The sequence below is a fragment of the Calidris pugnax genome, unplaced genomic scaffold (genome assembly GCF_001431845.1).
Source record: "Calidris pugnax isolate Ruff unplaced genomic scaffold, ASM143184v1 scaffold421, whole genome shotgun sequence".
In the NCBI taxonomy this organism is placed as follows: domain Eukaryota; kingdom Metazoa; phylum Chordata; class Aves; order Charadriiformes; family Scolopacidae; genus Calidris; species Calidris pugnax.
This window is the reverse complement of record NW_015091166.1, coordinates 228,115-241,179: the sequence shown is the minus strand read 5'-3', so window position 1 is coordinate 241,179 and position 13,065 is coordinate 228,115. Positions and strand designations below refer to the sequence as shown.

Here is a 13,065-nt window from a genome sequence, read left to right as displayed (position 1 = left end):
GAAAAAAAAGAAAAAAAAACCCCCAAGAGCGCTGGGTCGGCAGGAGGGGGACGATGGGGGCAGTTTCGGTGCCAGGCTTCGGTGGCATTGCCATCCCCATCCCTGGGGGTGTCTGCAAGGCCCCAGGGGAGGGTCCCTGTCTCCACGTCCCCCCAGGGCACCTCGGGGACCACCCTCCCTCCCGGGGCCGAGGGCACAGGACGGGAAGAGCCGGAGCAGGAACCGGGGCGGCAGCTCCTCTCCCCAGCCCCGGGCGAAGGTGGGATGGGGACAGGGCTCCCCACCAGCTGTGAGGAAATGCCTGCCCAGGGCGGCACCACCATCTCTGCCCGGTGCCGGGGGGGGGGACTCAGCACCCCACACGCCAGGGCTTGGGTCCCCAGCCTGCCCAAACCTGCTGGCAGCGACCGCCCCGACATGGGGCTGCCCTCCTCAGAGCTGCCCAGCTGCGAAAAATCAGATCTCATTAAGAACTATCAGCCAAATATTAATTGTCAGCTCGGGCACAGCTGCAGAAACGTCCTGGGAGGGAAGGAGCCCCCCGGGGCAGGGCGGCCCACGGCTGGCTGGGCTGGGCTGGGGGGGCAGGAGCCCTCACCCCCGGCGGAGGACGGGCCAGCAAGAGGAGCAGGATTGGGATCACTGCTCGCCCAGGGCCCCCGAGCCCCAGGGTCAGCCCAGGACACGCGTTTCTGAGCGACTAATCTGCATCCCAGCGAGCCGAGCCGGCCGCACGCTGATTTAGGGAGAGTTTTCCAGCAAGATTAGCAACAGGGGACAGGCCCGGAGCGGGGAGGGGGGGGGGGGCACACAAAGCTCCTGGAAATTAGGAAAAAAACCATAGTGGTATCTCTTATCTGAACCAGAGCCCCAGCCCTCCAAGCTTTTAAAGCCAGGAGACAATGCAGCTATTTACTGGCCCTGCAGGCTCAGGAATGAGGGGCATTTCACTTGCAAGCGGCTCTGGCTAATCTCTGGATCTGCCATGGCCAGCCCCAGCCCCGGCGGTGGCACTGGCACGAAGCCATTAAACAAAACCACCTTGGGGACACCAGAAACAGGGGGCAAACAGGGACCTCGTGACCACTACCGTGGCAGGAGGCATGGTCAGACCCTCTGTGACCCCCATCCCCCCCCCCCGGGACACCTACCCCGACAGTGCGGCCCCTCGTCGGAGCCGTCGAAGCAGTCGTGGAGCCCGTTGCACAGTTTGCTCATGTGGATGCACAGCTCCGTGCCCAGGCAGTTGTACTCGTTGGGTTGGCAGCGGGACACCTTGCTCTGAGGACCTGCGAGACAGCAAAAGGCAGAACTGTCACCCAAGGGAGAAGCGTGATGGCTCTGCAACCCCCAATCGCCCGGAGGAAACCACCCCCCAAAAAACCTCAACGGAACTCTCAGCCCCAAATATTGCTCTGTCGTGGCTCCCCAGCAGTGACCATCACCCACAGGACGTGGCCTCGCAGAGAGGAGAGCCACCAAGCTGGTGAGGGGCCTGGAGAACAAGTCCTGTGAGGAGAGGCTGAGGGAACTGGGCATGTTTAGTTTGGAGAAGAGGAGGCTGAGGGGAGACCTCATTGCCCTCTACAACTACCTGAAAGGAGGGTGTAGAGAGGTGGGGGTTGGCCTCTTCTCCCAAAGGACGAATGACAAGACCAGAGGAAATGGTCTGAAGTTGGGGCAGGGGAGATTTAGATGAGATATTAGAAAGAACTACTTTACTGAGAGGGTGGTCAGGCCCTGGAACAGCCTGCCCAGGGAGGTGGTGGAGTCACCATCCCTGGAGGGATTTAAGAAACGTATAGACATGGCTCTTCAGGGCCTGCTCTAGTGCCCAAGGTTATTGGTTTATGGTGAGGTGTTGAGTGTGGGGTTTAGTTGGTGGGTGCGGTGTTTTTTTTTTTTTTTTTTTTTTTTTTGTGGTTGGACTCGATGATCTCAGAGGTCCCTTCCAACCACTAAGATTCTGTGATTCTGTGATTTTGGGTAAAAGCTCTTTGTGCAGATGCAGGGGTTCAGGGAACCTCACACACCCCGGGATGTCGATGGGAACATTTCTGCAGGAGCCAACAGGTTGTATGAACACATTTTGCCTCCTTCTGCCCAGGGGAACGGTAAAACCTCCTCAGTTTGGGTCCCCCTGCCCAGCACGTGCCCCAGAGCAAAAGCAGCACCCGTTCAGCAAGGTCAGTCCCAAATCCTCTGGGCTCCCACGGCAGCTCCAGGCCCCAAAAAGCCACCAGAAAAGGCTCCCACCAGGCTCTGCCCCCTCCAGCATCCCTGGCTCTCCCTGGAGGAAGCTCGTTAACAGACACTGGATTTCCCTTTCAAAACAGCGCTGCCGGGGGGGCTGCTCTCCGGGGAGGAAAAGCCTGACCCCTCTGGAGTGAACTTTCCCTTTTCCATCACCATTGTGTGAAGAGGAAGGAGACCTGGAGCAGCCAGGATGGATGGGGACCCTCTGCCCACCCTCAGTGGAAAAGTTTCTCCGTCGGGAAGGAGCGGGGCCGAGGGGCTGGGGTCCCAGGAGGGAGGTGACCCCAAATCTCAGCAGCCCCACACTCCCTGTTTCGAGCTCCCATGGGCCATGTCAGCTCCAGGGGCTCTGAGCACCCCCAACTGCTGGGAGGGCTGGGGGCACACGGGCTCAGGCAGTGCTGAGCACCCCAAGAATGCCCCCCCGGTGCCCGCCACCCCCTCAGGTGCCAACACTCTCTTTGTTAAGAGGCCGTTACGCAGGCAGGATTGCGGGGGGTTGTTAAGAACCAGGGCTACGTGCCACAAGGAGACTTAATCTCCATTATTAACTAGCAAAATTACAAAGGAAGCAGGGCTTTATTTTTTAAGCTTCTTTGAAAAGAAGCACGGCATTGAGACAAACAACAAAAATACACCATAAATCGATTAACAACCTGAAACCCCATTAAAAGCTCCACCAACGTCCCGGCTCCCACATTGCTTTGCCCCAGGGTGGAAGGTGGTTACACCGGGGGGTGACGGGGTGATGGTGAGCCCTGGCACGGTGCTGGTGAGCCCTGGCACGGCGCTGGCACCGCAGGGGCTCGGCGTCGGCAGCCCACGGGCACGGCGCCGGCACCACGGAGCTCTGCAAAGCCCAACTCCTCTCCTCTCCCTGCCGGCCCCAAGTCAAAGTTTGGCGTTAGGGCTGAAGAGGCAGCATTTTTCCAGTTCTCCCTGGAGCCACCAACACCCCTCAGCAGCAAGAGGAACACTGAAATCCCATTTTACGGGGATATGGTGCCTGTTTGTGCCCTGTCCTCACATCAGCGAGGGGCAGCGAAGGGCAACAAAGATGATTCAAGGATTGGAGCATCTCCCTGATGAGGAGAGACTGAGAGAGCTGGGACTCTTTAGTCTGGAGAAGAGAAGGCTGAGGGGAGACCTTCTCAATGCCTACAAGTATCTCAAGGGAGGGTTGAAGGAGGAGGGAGCCAGACTCTTTTCAGTGGTTCCCAGTGAGAGGATGAGGGGCAACGGGCACAAGTTGGACCAGAAGAGGTTCCACTCAAATATGAGGAGAAACTTCTTTGGGGTGAGGGTGACAGAGCCCTGGAAGAGGCTGCCCAGGGAGGGTGTGGAGTCCCCTTCCTTGGAGATTTTCAAGACCCTCCTGGATGCTCCTGAGTAACGTGCTCTGACAAGCTCTGGGCAATCCTGCTTCAGCAGGGGAGTTGGACTAGATGATCTCTATGGTCCCTTCCAACTCTAAAATTCAATGAAATTCAGTGAAATCAGCATCACTGGCAGCAGGGAATGTGGCAGAAGCAGCTCCCCAGCCCCTGCGGACCATCCATCCTCCGCAGCAGGGGAATTTCATTGAATTTCACTGAATTTTTTTAGAGTTGGAAGGGACCATAGAGATCATCTAGTCCAACTCCTCGGGCGAGCACCGAGACAGGCACCCGCAGCCCGTCCCGCACCGGGCGCTTTGCCCAGGCTGGGTCCCGTTTCGCAGCCGTTGAGCCCAGCGGTCACCTTCATCTAAGGCTCCACCAGTTGGAGTTTGTCCTAAATAAGCTCCAACTCTCCTTGGAGAGGAGCAGGGTCCGACCCAGCGCTCCGTGTGCCAGCACATCCCCATCCAGCACGGATCCCTGAGCGAGGGCTCAGATTCACCCCGAGGGAGCTGCCCAGGATGGGCTTTTTTAACCTCGGACCAGGGATGGATGGGACCCACCAGCTCCAACCCCGTGGTCCTCCTGGACCCCCTGAGCATGTCCCTGTCCGCACGTCCATCCCTGCATCCTCCAGACTGTGGGACAGCAAACTCTAGGAGCAGACGGGGCACGCTGGGCTCCTCCTCTCCCTTCCCAAACCCACCAAAGCCTTTGCAGGACTAAAGTCCAGCAGAAAATCTCCAAGGAGCCACCCCACAGCAGCTCCCCGCAGATTCCCCCGGCAGGAGCACCCCACAGAAGCCCTGGCTACAAGCACAGAGCCCCCACCCCTGGCAGAAAGGACCCCCCCACCACAACCTGCCCCATTGAAAACATCACCCCCTTTTCTTTGTCCGTTCTGTGGGAAGTGACTGACCCGGGGCTGCGCACACACACGTGCCCCTCCTTGCACAAGAGGTGCTTGAAGAACGGAAACGTGACCGGCTCCAGATGCCAGATCACTCCCCTGCACGTGGGCTGCGTCTCAAACACGTCCCAGTACGCTTCCAGTTACCCCACTGGCTCGGAATTGGGCTCCTCCAGAGCTCAGGGCTCCCTGGCCCCCTCGCAGCCACCAGGAATGTGGGTTTTTCCTCTCCCAGCCCCAACCCAGGGCACCCAGCAGGCAATTCCCAGGAGAATGTCCCACGAGGTGCTGCTTTCCAGATTTTGGTTTTCACAGAGGGCTGAACAGCACTGTCTGGGCAGCGAGTAATTGCAAATTAAGGGTTAATTAAATAGTATCAATATACGGACTGAAAGAACGAAGGCACTGAAATAAAGTGCACAGTTCATCAGTCAAAACTGATCTGCCGTGTCCATTATTCCCCTGAAAAGAGCCTGGATCAAACTACTTATCACAAACAGGGCAGGATTAATCTACAAGCCACTTTGTTTGCTTTTGACTGTGTTGGTGCACTAATAAATGAGCCAATTTATTACATGTGACAAGCCTGTGGTACACCCCAAGGAGCTGAATTAGACAGGAATTTTTAACCTCTAAAACCCACTTGGAAAAAAAAACAAAAAAAAAAGAAGGAAAGAAGAAAAGCAATTCTTCCTCCTGTAAACACAGCCTGTGGGTGATTTGGCAACAGCCCAAAGGGACACGGATGTGGGGACCGGGATGAGGGAAGGGGCAGGAGGAGCCGGGACAGGGAAGGTCCCGTTGGTGGTTCCCGGCTGCGCCCGGCGCCGTGGGACAGAATCACAAAATCACAGAATCTTCTAGGTTGGAAGGGACCTTAAAGATCATCTTGTCCAACCGTCAACCTGACAAAAATAGACACCCACACAACAAACAAGGAGCATCATCACTAAACCGTACCTCCCAGCACCACATCAACCCGGCTTTTGAACACCTCCAGGGATGGGGCCTCAACCCCCTCCCTGGGCAGCCCATTCCAAGGGCTGAGAACCCTTTCAGGGAAAAAATTGTTCCTAATATCCAGCCTGAACCTCCCCTGGGGCAACTTGAGGCCATTTCCTCTCGTCCTGTCGCCTGTGACTTGGGAGAAGAGACCGACCCCCATCTCTCTACACCCTCCTTTCAGGGAGTTGGAGAGAGCAAGAAGGTCTCCCCTCAGCCTCCTCTTCTCCAGGCTGAACACCCCCAGCTCCCTCAGCCTCTCCTCATCAGACTTGTGCTCCAGACCCCTCACCAAAGGCCCTGCAGACGAGGGACTCGCTCGAGACGCATCCGAACCCGAGCAGGCCCCGAGCATCGACGGACCCGGCGCTCGGCCCCACGAACCGTTTGAGGCTGAATCTTTGCAAACACCCCGGCCACCGAAGGTGGTGGATCTGCCCATTGCTCTGAGGAGAAGCAAACGGTGCCACAGCCAGAGAGATGCTGAAGAGCTGTTGGGCAAAGCCCCGGCTTGGCCCGGGCGCCCAGCGGAGCCGGGAGCGCTGCCGGCAGGATGCCAGGCAGGACACGGCGGCCAGAGGAGGAGGGCTGCAGCTCAGCCACGGCAACTTCACTTCTCAGAGCCCCTCATCTCCTTTGGCATTCCACAGGATGGGGGCTCTCATCCAAATTTTGTTTTTTTTCCCCCCCCAGGAAAGCTCCACGGAGTGAAAAAAAACCAACTGACTGGGCAAGAAGCGGGTACGAGGCGCTCGCAGAGACGAGCTCAGCACCAGGAAAGGGAACTCCTGCGACGCTCAGCTACCGCGTAAGCAAAGCCAGCAAATACTTAAAAGGATTCCCCAAGGGAGGAAAACCTCGCACATAATAGACGGCATTTCAAGAGACTCTGACACGAGTACATTAGTGCAATGTAAATAACTCTGCCGAGCTGCCAGGGCGTGAAAGGGTGCGCCCAGCAGCGTGCAAGAGCTGCGTGTGCAGCCCGGCCTCAAAAGAAGAGATTAAATAATAGTAATAAAAGTCATTCTCTCCCTGCCAAAAAGATAAGGAGGATGAGAGCCTGCTGGAAGGCCTGGTGCCGAAACGGCGTGAGAAAAGCTTGCCTGGCAAACCCGGAGACACCGGGCTGCGTGCCCTGCGTGTGCCGACGGGTCGGACTCTACTGGTGCAAGCCCAGGCAGGAGCGGGCAGGAGCGGGCAGGAGTGGGCAGGAGTGGGCAGGAACCTCCATCCACCACCCCTGCCCATGGGAAAGGCACAGCCGGGCCGAGGAGCCGGCAGCGACGGCCACTGTCCCCAAATCTGTGTCCTGGAGAGAGCAGCGTCCTTCTGGCTCCCTCCTGGCACTCCCCGGGCCAGTGGGGAAGGGTATTGGGGCTTGGGGGGGGGGGTCTTAGGGCTTAAAGCAGGAATTTGGGGAAGGTGAGGCCCTTGGAAAGGTCAAGTCCCTCCAGGTCCCCAGCCCTCAGCTGGGGAGGGGTAGTGGGGCTTGGGGGGGGGGGTCTTAGGGCTTAAAGCAGGAATTTGGGGAAGGTGAGGCCCTTGGAAAGGTCAAGTCCCTCCAGGTCCCCAGCCCTCAGCTGGGGAGGGGTAGTGGGGCTTGGGGGGGGGGGTCTTAGGGCTTAAAGCAGGAATTTGGGGAAGGTGAGGCCCTTGGAAAGGTCAAGTCCCTCCAGGTCCCCAGCCCTCAGCTGGGGAGGGGGAGTGGGGCTTGGAGGGGGGGGGCTTGGGGCTTAAAGCAGGAATTTGGGGAAGGTTGTAGAGTCCCTTAGAAAGGTCAAGTACCTCCAGGTCCTCAGACCTCAGCTGGGGAGGGGTATTGGGGCTTGGGGGGCGGGTCTTGGGGCTTAAAGCAGGAATTTGGGGAAGGTGAGCAGAGTCCCTTAGAAAGGTCAAGTCCCTCCAGGTCCCCAGACCTCAGCTGGGGAGGGGTATTGGGGCTTGGGGGGCGGGTCTTGGGGCTTAAAGCAGGAATTTGGGGAAGGTGAGTAGAGTCCCTTAGAAAGGTCAAGTCCCTCCAGGTCCCCAGACCTCAGCTGGGGAGGGAACCACCCCCCAGGAAAAGAGCGTTTCTGAAGTTTAGGTGGTGATGGAAACTCACGGACTGTCCCCACAGGCGGTGGCAGGGCCAGGAGAGAGGAAATGATGGGCTTTGGTCTGTGCCTCCCCACTGCCTCTCCTGAGCACGTACCAAGGGGGACATGGTTACCGGGGGTCCCTTGCCCCCCCAGGAATGAGCCTTCCTCCTCCAGCGGGAGCTGCGGGTGCTGGAGACCTTGGGGCTCTGGGGAAACCTGAGAGCATCCCCCTACCTCACCCTCCACGGACAGGAGGTGCCTCCACGAGGGCAGGGCAGGGACCAGGAGGGCAGTGATGTCCCCTGCTGCTCTGCCTCCCCCATCCAGAGGTCTCTGGGCTGGCAGAGTCTCCCCCGACCAGTGGTGCCTTCGCAGCGAGGAAAGAGGAAGAAGAGGATGGGGGCAAACATCCAAGGGGTCTGTTCTCCCTTCACCTGACGGTAGGGATGGGGTGAAGCGGGCACAGGCACAGGCAGCAAGCGGAATACGTCAATCAGGACGGATTTCTTCCAGCTGGGGACAGGCCTCCGAGTCCTCCCGCAGTAATTTTCCAGGGCTGCTGATTGACTGGAGCCAGACAGCCCATCCCAGCCCCCTCATCCCTCCCACGGAGGGGAACGGTTGCATCATTTTTGCTTTAAGAAATAAATAACCCCAAGTGCCGAACCAGAAGCTGCTTTGGAGGGAGACCTTCCATGCCAAGTGCAGTTGGGGAGCAGGAGTCTGGGAAGGATCTCCGGGCAGAGGAGGAGAGGATTTTGCCGGTCGCTGGTGAGCAGCAGCAGGGATGAACCCGGCTGTGCCTGTCCTGCCGGCCTGGCATCTCATGGCTGCTTCCCTGGGCACCATAAAACGACCTAACGAGGCTGCTCTTGTGAGACAGCAAGGGCAGCACAGCCTCTTTCAGCAGATGGAGTGAGAAACTGGGGCATGGGAGAGGGTTCCTCGCTCCAGCCCATCTGGAGCAGAGCCCCCGACCCGGCGTGGTGCAGGGGGACCGGCACAGCCGCCGTCCCCGCAGAGCTCGGGTGCCAGCACGGCTCTGTCTCACTCTGTCTCACTCCCACGTGTGGACCCACAGGTCCCATCCCCACCCCCTGCACCCCACTGAACCCAGCCTGGTTCCCCGTTTGCTTCCAGAGAGACCCAACTGCCCCATTGGAGCCAGGAGCATCCCCAGCACCGCCGCGGCAGAGCGGCACCAACAACCCAGGACAAACCAGTCACACCAATGCAGCATCCGAACCCAAACACACCTAGGGAAAGCTGTGTGGCTTTCCTGGCTGTTCCCCAGGGCTCCCAGATATCTCCTTCCTTCCTTCAGCCCAGCCCGGCCCCGAGTACCCGGCACCGGAGGCACCGGAGGCACCAGAGTCGTCACTAGGGCAGAGCAGACCCCGCGCCCCTGCCCAGGGCTCTGCATCCTCGTATGAACCAATTTGGATGGAAACAAAAAATTAAATCAGCAACACCCCAGGAGGCTGCTTCATTAGGATGGATGACGGCCCCCCGGAGCCAGAGGCCCCAGGAGAAGCGGCTGGGGAGATAAAGGGAAGACAGACGGACGGATGGACGGACGGATTGATGGGGTGGACCCTGCCAAGGGGCACCCACCCCCCGAGGGGCTGCGGGAGGAACCAGAGCTGAGGTAGAGGAGTTGTGTGATGCTGCCCCTTTGGGACCCTGGAAGCACCGTGCAAGGAGAGAATGGATGAAACAAAAGCAAAGGAGATGATTAGGAAGGAAAGGCATACATACATATATCGGGTGATTCATCCGAGCCATCCGGACAATCCTTTTCCCCGTCACAGCGCCAGCCCTTAGATATGCACGTAATCTGATCTTTGCATGCAAACTGTTTAGGGCTACATGTCTTCGGTGCTGGATGAGAAAAGAAAATAACGATAATAAACAAGATCAGTTTCTTCCCCAAGACAAGTTACTTAAAAAAAAAATCAAATTTAAATTAAGGACTAGATTGCTTTTAGTTTGATTTCTTTCTAATGGCTCGGCGAAAGTTCGAGCCTGGCATCAGATCCATCAACCTTGCCCCTAAGGAAAGGAGAAAATTTAAACCGAAGCATTAATTACACTGCGAGAAAACAGGAACCGAGATCTATGATGCGCTAACAGATTTTAAAGATCATTTAACTTGGATGAATTAGCTCCTGGGAGCCAAAGGCGGTTTATTTTCTATGCTAGACAGTAAAAAAGACAGGGAAAAAAATAAGAAAACCCAAATGAGAACAAATTAAAAAAGAAACATTTTTAAATCACAAAGACAGCAGCAGCAGCAGGACGGGTTTCCATCCATCCATCCTGCACCCAGGAAAGACACACGGGCACGGCCGGGAGGGCGACCCCAGCACCACCCTCCCGGGACACACAGAAACAAACCCAAATCATAACAGAAACCAGCAGGAAAAGCTAAAAAAGGGAGTGCAGGAGCCGGGGTGAGAGCAGGGTTGGGGAGAGCCCCAGTGCCCTCCTCCCTGGGGGGCTGCGGATCAGGGGGTGCTCTGCCCCCGCCAAAACGGGCACCTGGAGGAGGCTGGCAGAGATGGGGGGGTCACTGTACCCCCCTCAAGAGCATGGGCTGCAATGGGGGGGGTCACTGCACCCCCCGAGGGCACGGGCTGCAATGGGGGGGTCACTGCACCCCCCGAGGACACGGGCTGGCTGAGGTTCAGGTAAGAGCTGTGGTCAGGAAGGGGGGGAACAGTGAATCTGGCTTCAAACCCAGCCCCCCCCACATTGGGGGCTCCTGGGGGGAGCCATCACCCCGGTACCCCCAGACCCCCCAGCTCAGGCCATTTTCTTGCCAGTTTTTCACCATTTCACCTTCTTCCCAGAGCCCAGCCATCGCTTCCAGGCCAAGGGCTGCTCTGGCTCCGCAGCGCGAGCCCCTGGGGAGGCAGGAAATCCTGAAAACCCACCAAAACACAACTGTGGGGCACAAACCCCACGTCCCTTCTCCCCTTAATGGCATCAGGGCTGGAGTCGCGGCGCGGAGGGAGAGGCTCGACGCCAGACGGGGAGCTCGGCACAATCAAGATGGAGACGAGACATATCAAAATGGATGAAACATCCCCATTTATGAGCAGAAACCCTCCACGTGCCCTTCTTTAGGCGAGGGATGGCCGGCAGACCCATCCTGTCCCCTTCCTCCCGCAGGATGCGGGGCTGGGAGCCGGGGACCGCGCTCTCCTCCTCCCCAAGCCGACTCCGCCGCCCCCTCTTCCCTCAGGAGCTCATCCTCCACCTCCATCTCCCCGCCACAAGAGCTCCAAATGCAGGATTCATTAAGAAAAACCACAGCAAAGAACCGACGCTCCCTTGGATTTCCTGCTCTCCCTCATCCTCCCAGGTCTCCGGCAGCCGCAAAGCGACCTACGGCGGCCACAACCGCCCCACCGACCGCAGCCACCCCCCAGGAACCCACCGGTGGTCACCATCTCCCTGGGCCTGCTCAGCCTCTGACCTGCCCCCTGCCCCCCGAGGGACACGGGCAGACCTACAAAAGGAGGGGACAAACCCCCAGAGAGCGTTTCTCTGCCACCCACAGCCCCGTGGGGCTGCGTCTACGCAGGAGGAGAAACCATGGCCAGGATGGGATGGCGTTTTGCACCAGAGACACGGGTCCTGGGGCAGAGATGCCGCCCAGAGGATGGAAACCCAAGCCAGCAGTGTGCCCAGGTGGCCAAGAAAGCCACCAGCATCCTGGCCTGGATCAGGAACAGCGTGGGGAGTAGGGCCCAAGAGGTGATTGTCCCCCTGTACTGGGCACTGGTGAGGCCTCACCTCGAGTGCTGTGTCCAGTTTTGGGCCCCCTACCATAAAAAAGACATCGAGGTGCTAGAGTGGGTCCAGAGAAGGGCAACAAAGATAATGAGGGGTCTGGAGCACAAGTCTTATGAGGAGAGGGTGACGGAGCTGGGGGTGTTCAGCCTGGAGAAGAGGAGGCTGAGGGGAGACAACTCTCTACAACTCCCTGAAAGGAGGGTGTAGAGAGATGGGGGTCGGTCTCTTCTCCCAAGTCACAGGCAACAGGACGAGAGGAAATGGCCTCAAGTTGCACCAGGGGAGGTTCAGGCTGGATATTAGGAAAAATTTTCTTACTGAAAGGGTTCTCAGCCCTTGGAATGGGCTGCCCAGGGAGGGGGTTGAGGCCCCATCCCTGGAGGTGTTCAAAAGCCGGGTTGATGTGGTGCTGGGAGGTCTGGTTTAGTGATGATGCTCCTTGTTTGTTGTGGGGGTGTCTATTTTTGTCAGTCAGGTTGATGGTTGGACAAGATGATCTTTGAGGTCCCTTCCAACCTAGAAGATTCTGTGATTTTGTGATTAATTGGTCCGAATCCAGCTCAAAGGGCCATCCCTGCTCTGCCGAGCCCGGACACGCGGCGCTTCGGCAGCACGAGGCATCGCCGATCCCCGGGTGGGAAGGGGATGGCTTCCCCCTTGGCGGGGGCTCCTCGACAGCCCCACGCACCCCCCGCTCCCACCCAGCGTGTTCCCAGCACGTCGAACGGCCCCGGAGTGAGCGGGGGGATGCCCCAGTGCCAGGTGGACAATCAGAGAAGGTGTCTGTTCAGGCATCCTTCACCCCGAGCCAAGTTTCGTTGGGAAAAGGCGGGCGTTGGGAGCTCCAGGCCCGGGATGGGAATAAAGGAGCCTTCATGGAGCACACAATGGTGGGCTCAGAGCGGGGCCGGGGCAGCTGCAGGAACCGGCCGCCCAAAACACCTCCCTCCTTGGCAGGCAGAGGAGAGATCCCTGATTGAAAGTTAATTCAAAGGGGACAGAGGGGGAAAAAATAGTACTAAAAAAAAAAAAATAACGGCAAAAAAATGGCTATTTGGGTGCAAGAAAGGGGATCCCTCTGCTCCGTCCGGGGGTGGGGAGCAGATCCTGGTCATCCCAGTGGGGATGGGATGGGATGGGATGGGATGGGATGGGGAGCCGGGCTGTGCCTCCCACCGACCCATGGAGGTGGGGAAAGGGCCACAGAAACACACCAAAACACATCTCGTTTTTTTGCCTGAAGCAAGAAATCGACACTTCCATTAAAAAGGACTATTTCGGGAGGCGGGTGAGCAGGAAGGTCTTCACCTCGAGCAGGAGCCAAATCACCTTCCGTGCGCAGATGAGGAGGGTGTAAAAAACCCCACATCGCCCGGGAGCAAAGCACAGAAATATTCCAGATCTCCCTCATTGAGTGAGCCCGACCTTCCTCCTCACCCGACTCCTCCTCCCGGCCCCGGCCGCTGCCTCGCAAAGGAAACGGCGCTGGCCATAAATACGGCCTGGAATGAGCGTGATTTGCAAAACAGATGTTCTGGGGTGGGGGGGGGGACGTGGGGGGGAAGAAAGCTGGAGAGGGAGAAAAATAAATCCACTCCGCATTCCTCCCAGGTCTCCGTCCCCAGCTCCCCCCCCC

At 58.2% G+C, this 13,065-nt stretch overlaps 1 protein-coding gene across 1 annotated transcript in view; it reads right to left on the bottom strand.

The window, feature by feature from the left end:
- Positions 1-13,065, bottom strand: part of LRP1 (LDL receptor related protein 1) — a 116,789-nt gene that overhangs the window by 91,278 nt on the left and 12,446 nt on the right. Inside the window, exons 3-4 of the mRNA XM_014959362.1 lie at positions 9,387-9,509; positions 1,152-1,289 (exon numbers count right to left, since the gene is read on the bottom strand). Coding sequence (XP_014814848.1) covers positions 1,152-1,289; positions 9,387-9,509 — 261 coding nt within the window. The remainder of the gene's footprint in view (positions 1-1,151; positions 1,290-9,386; positions 9,510-13,065) is intronic.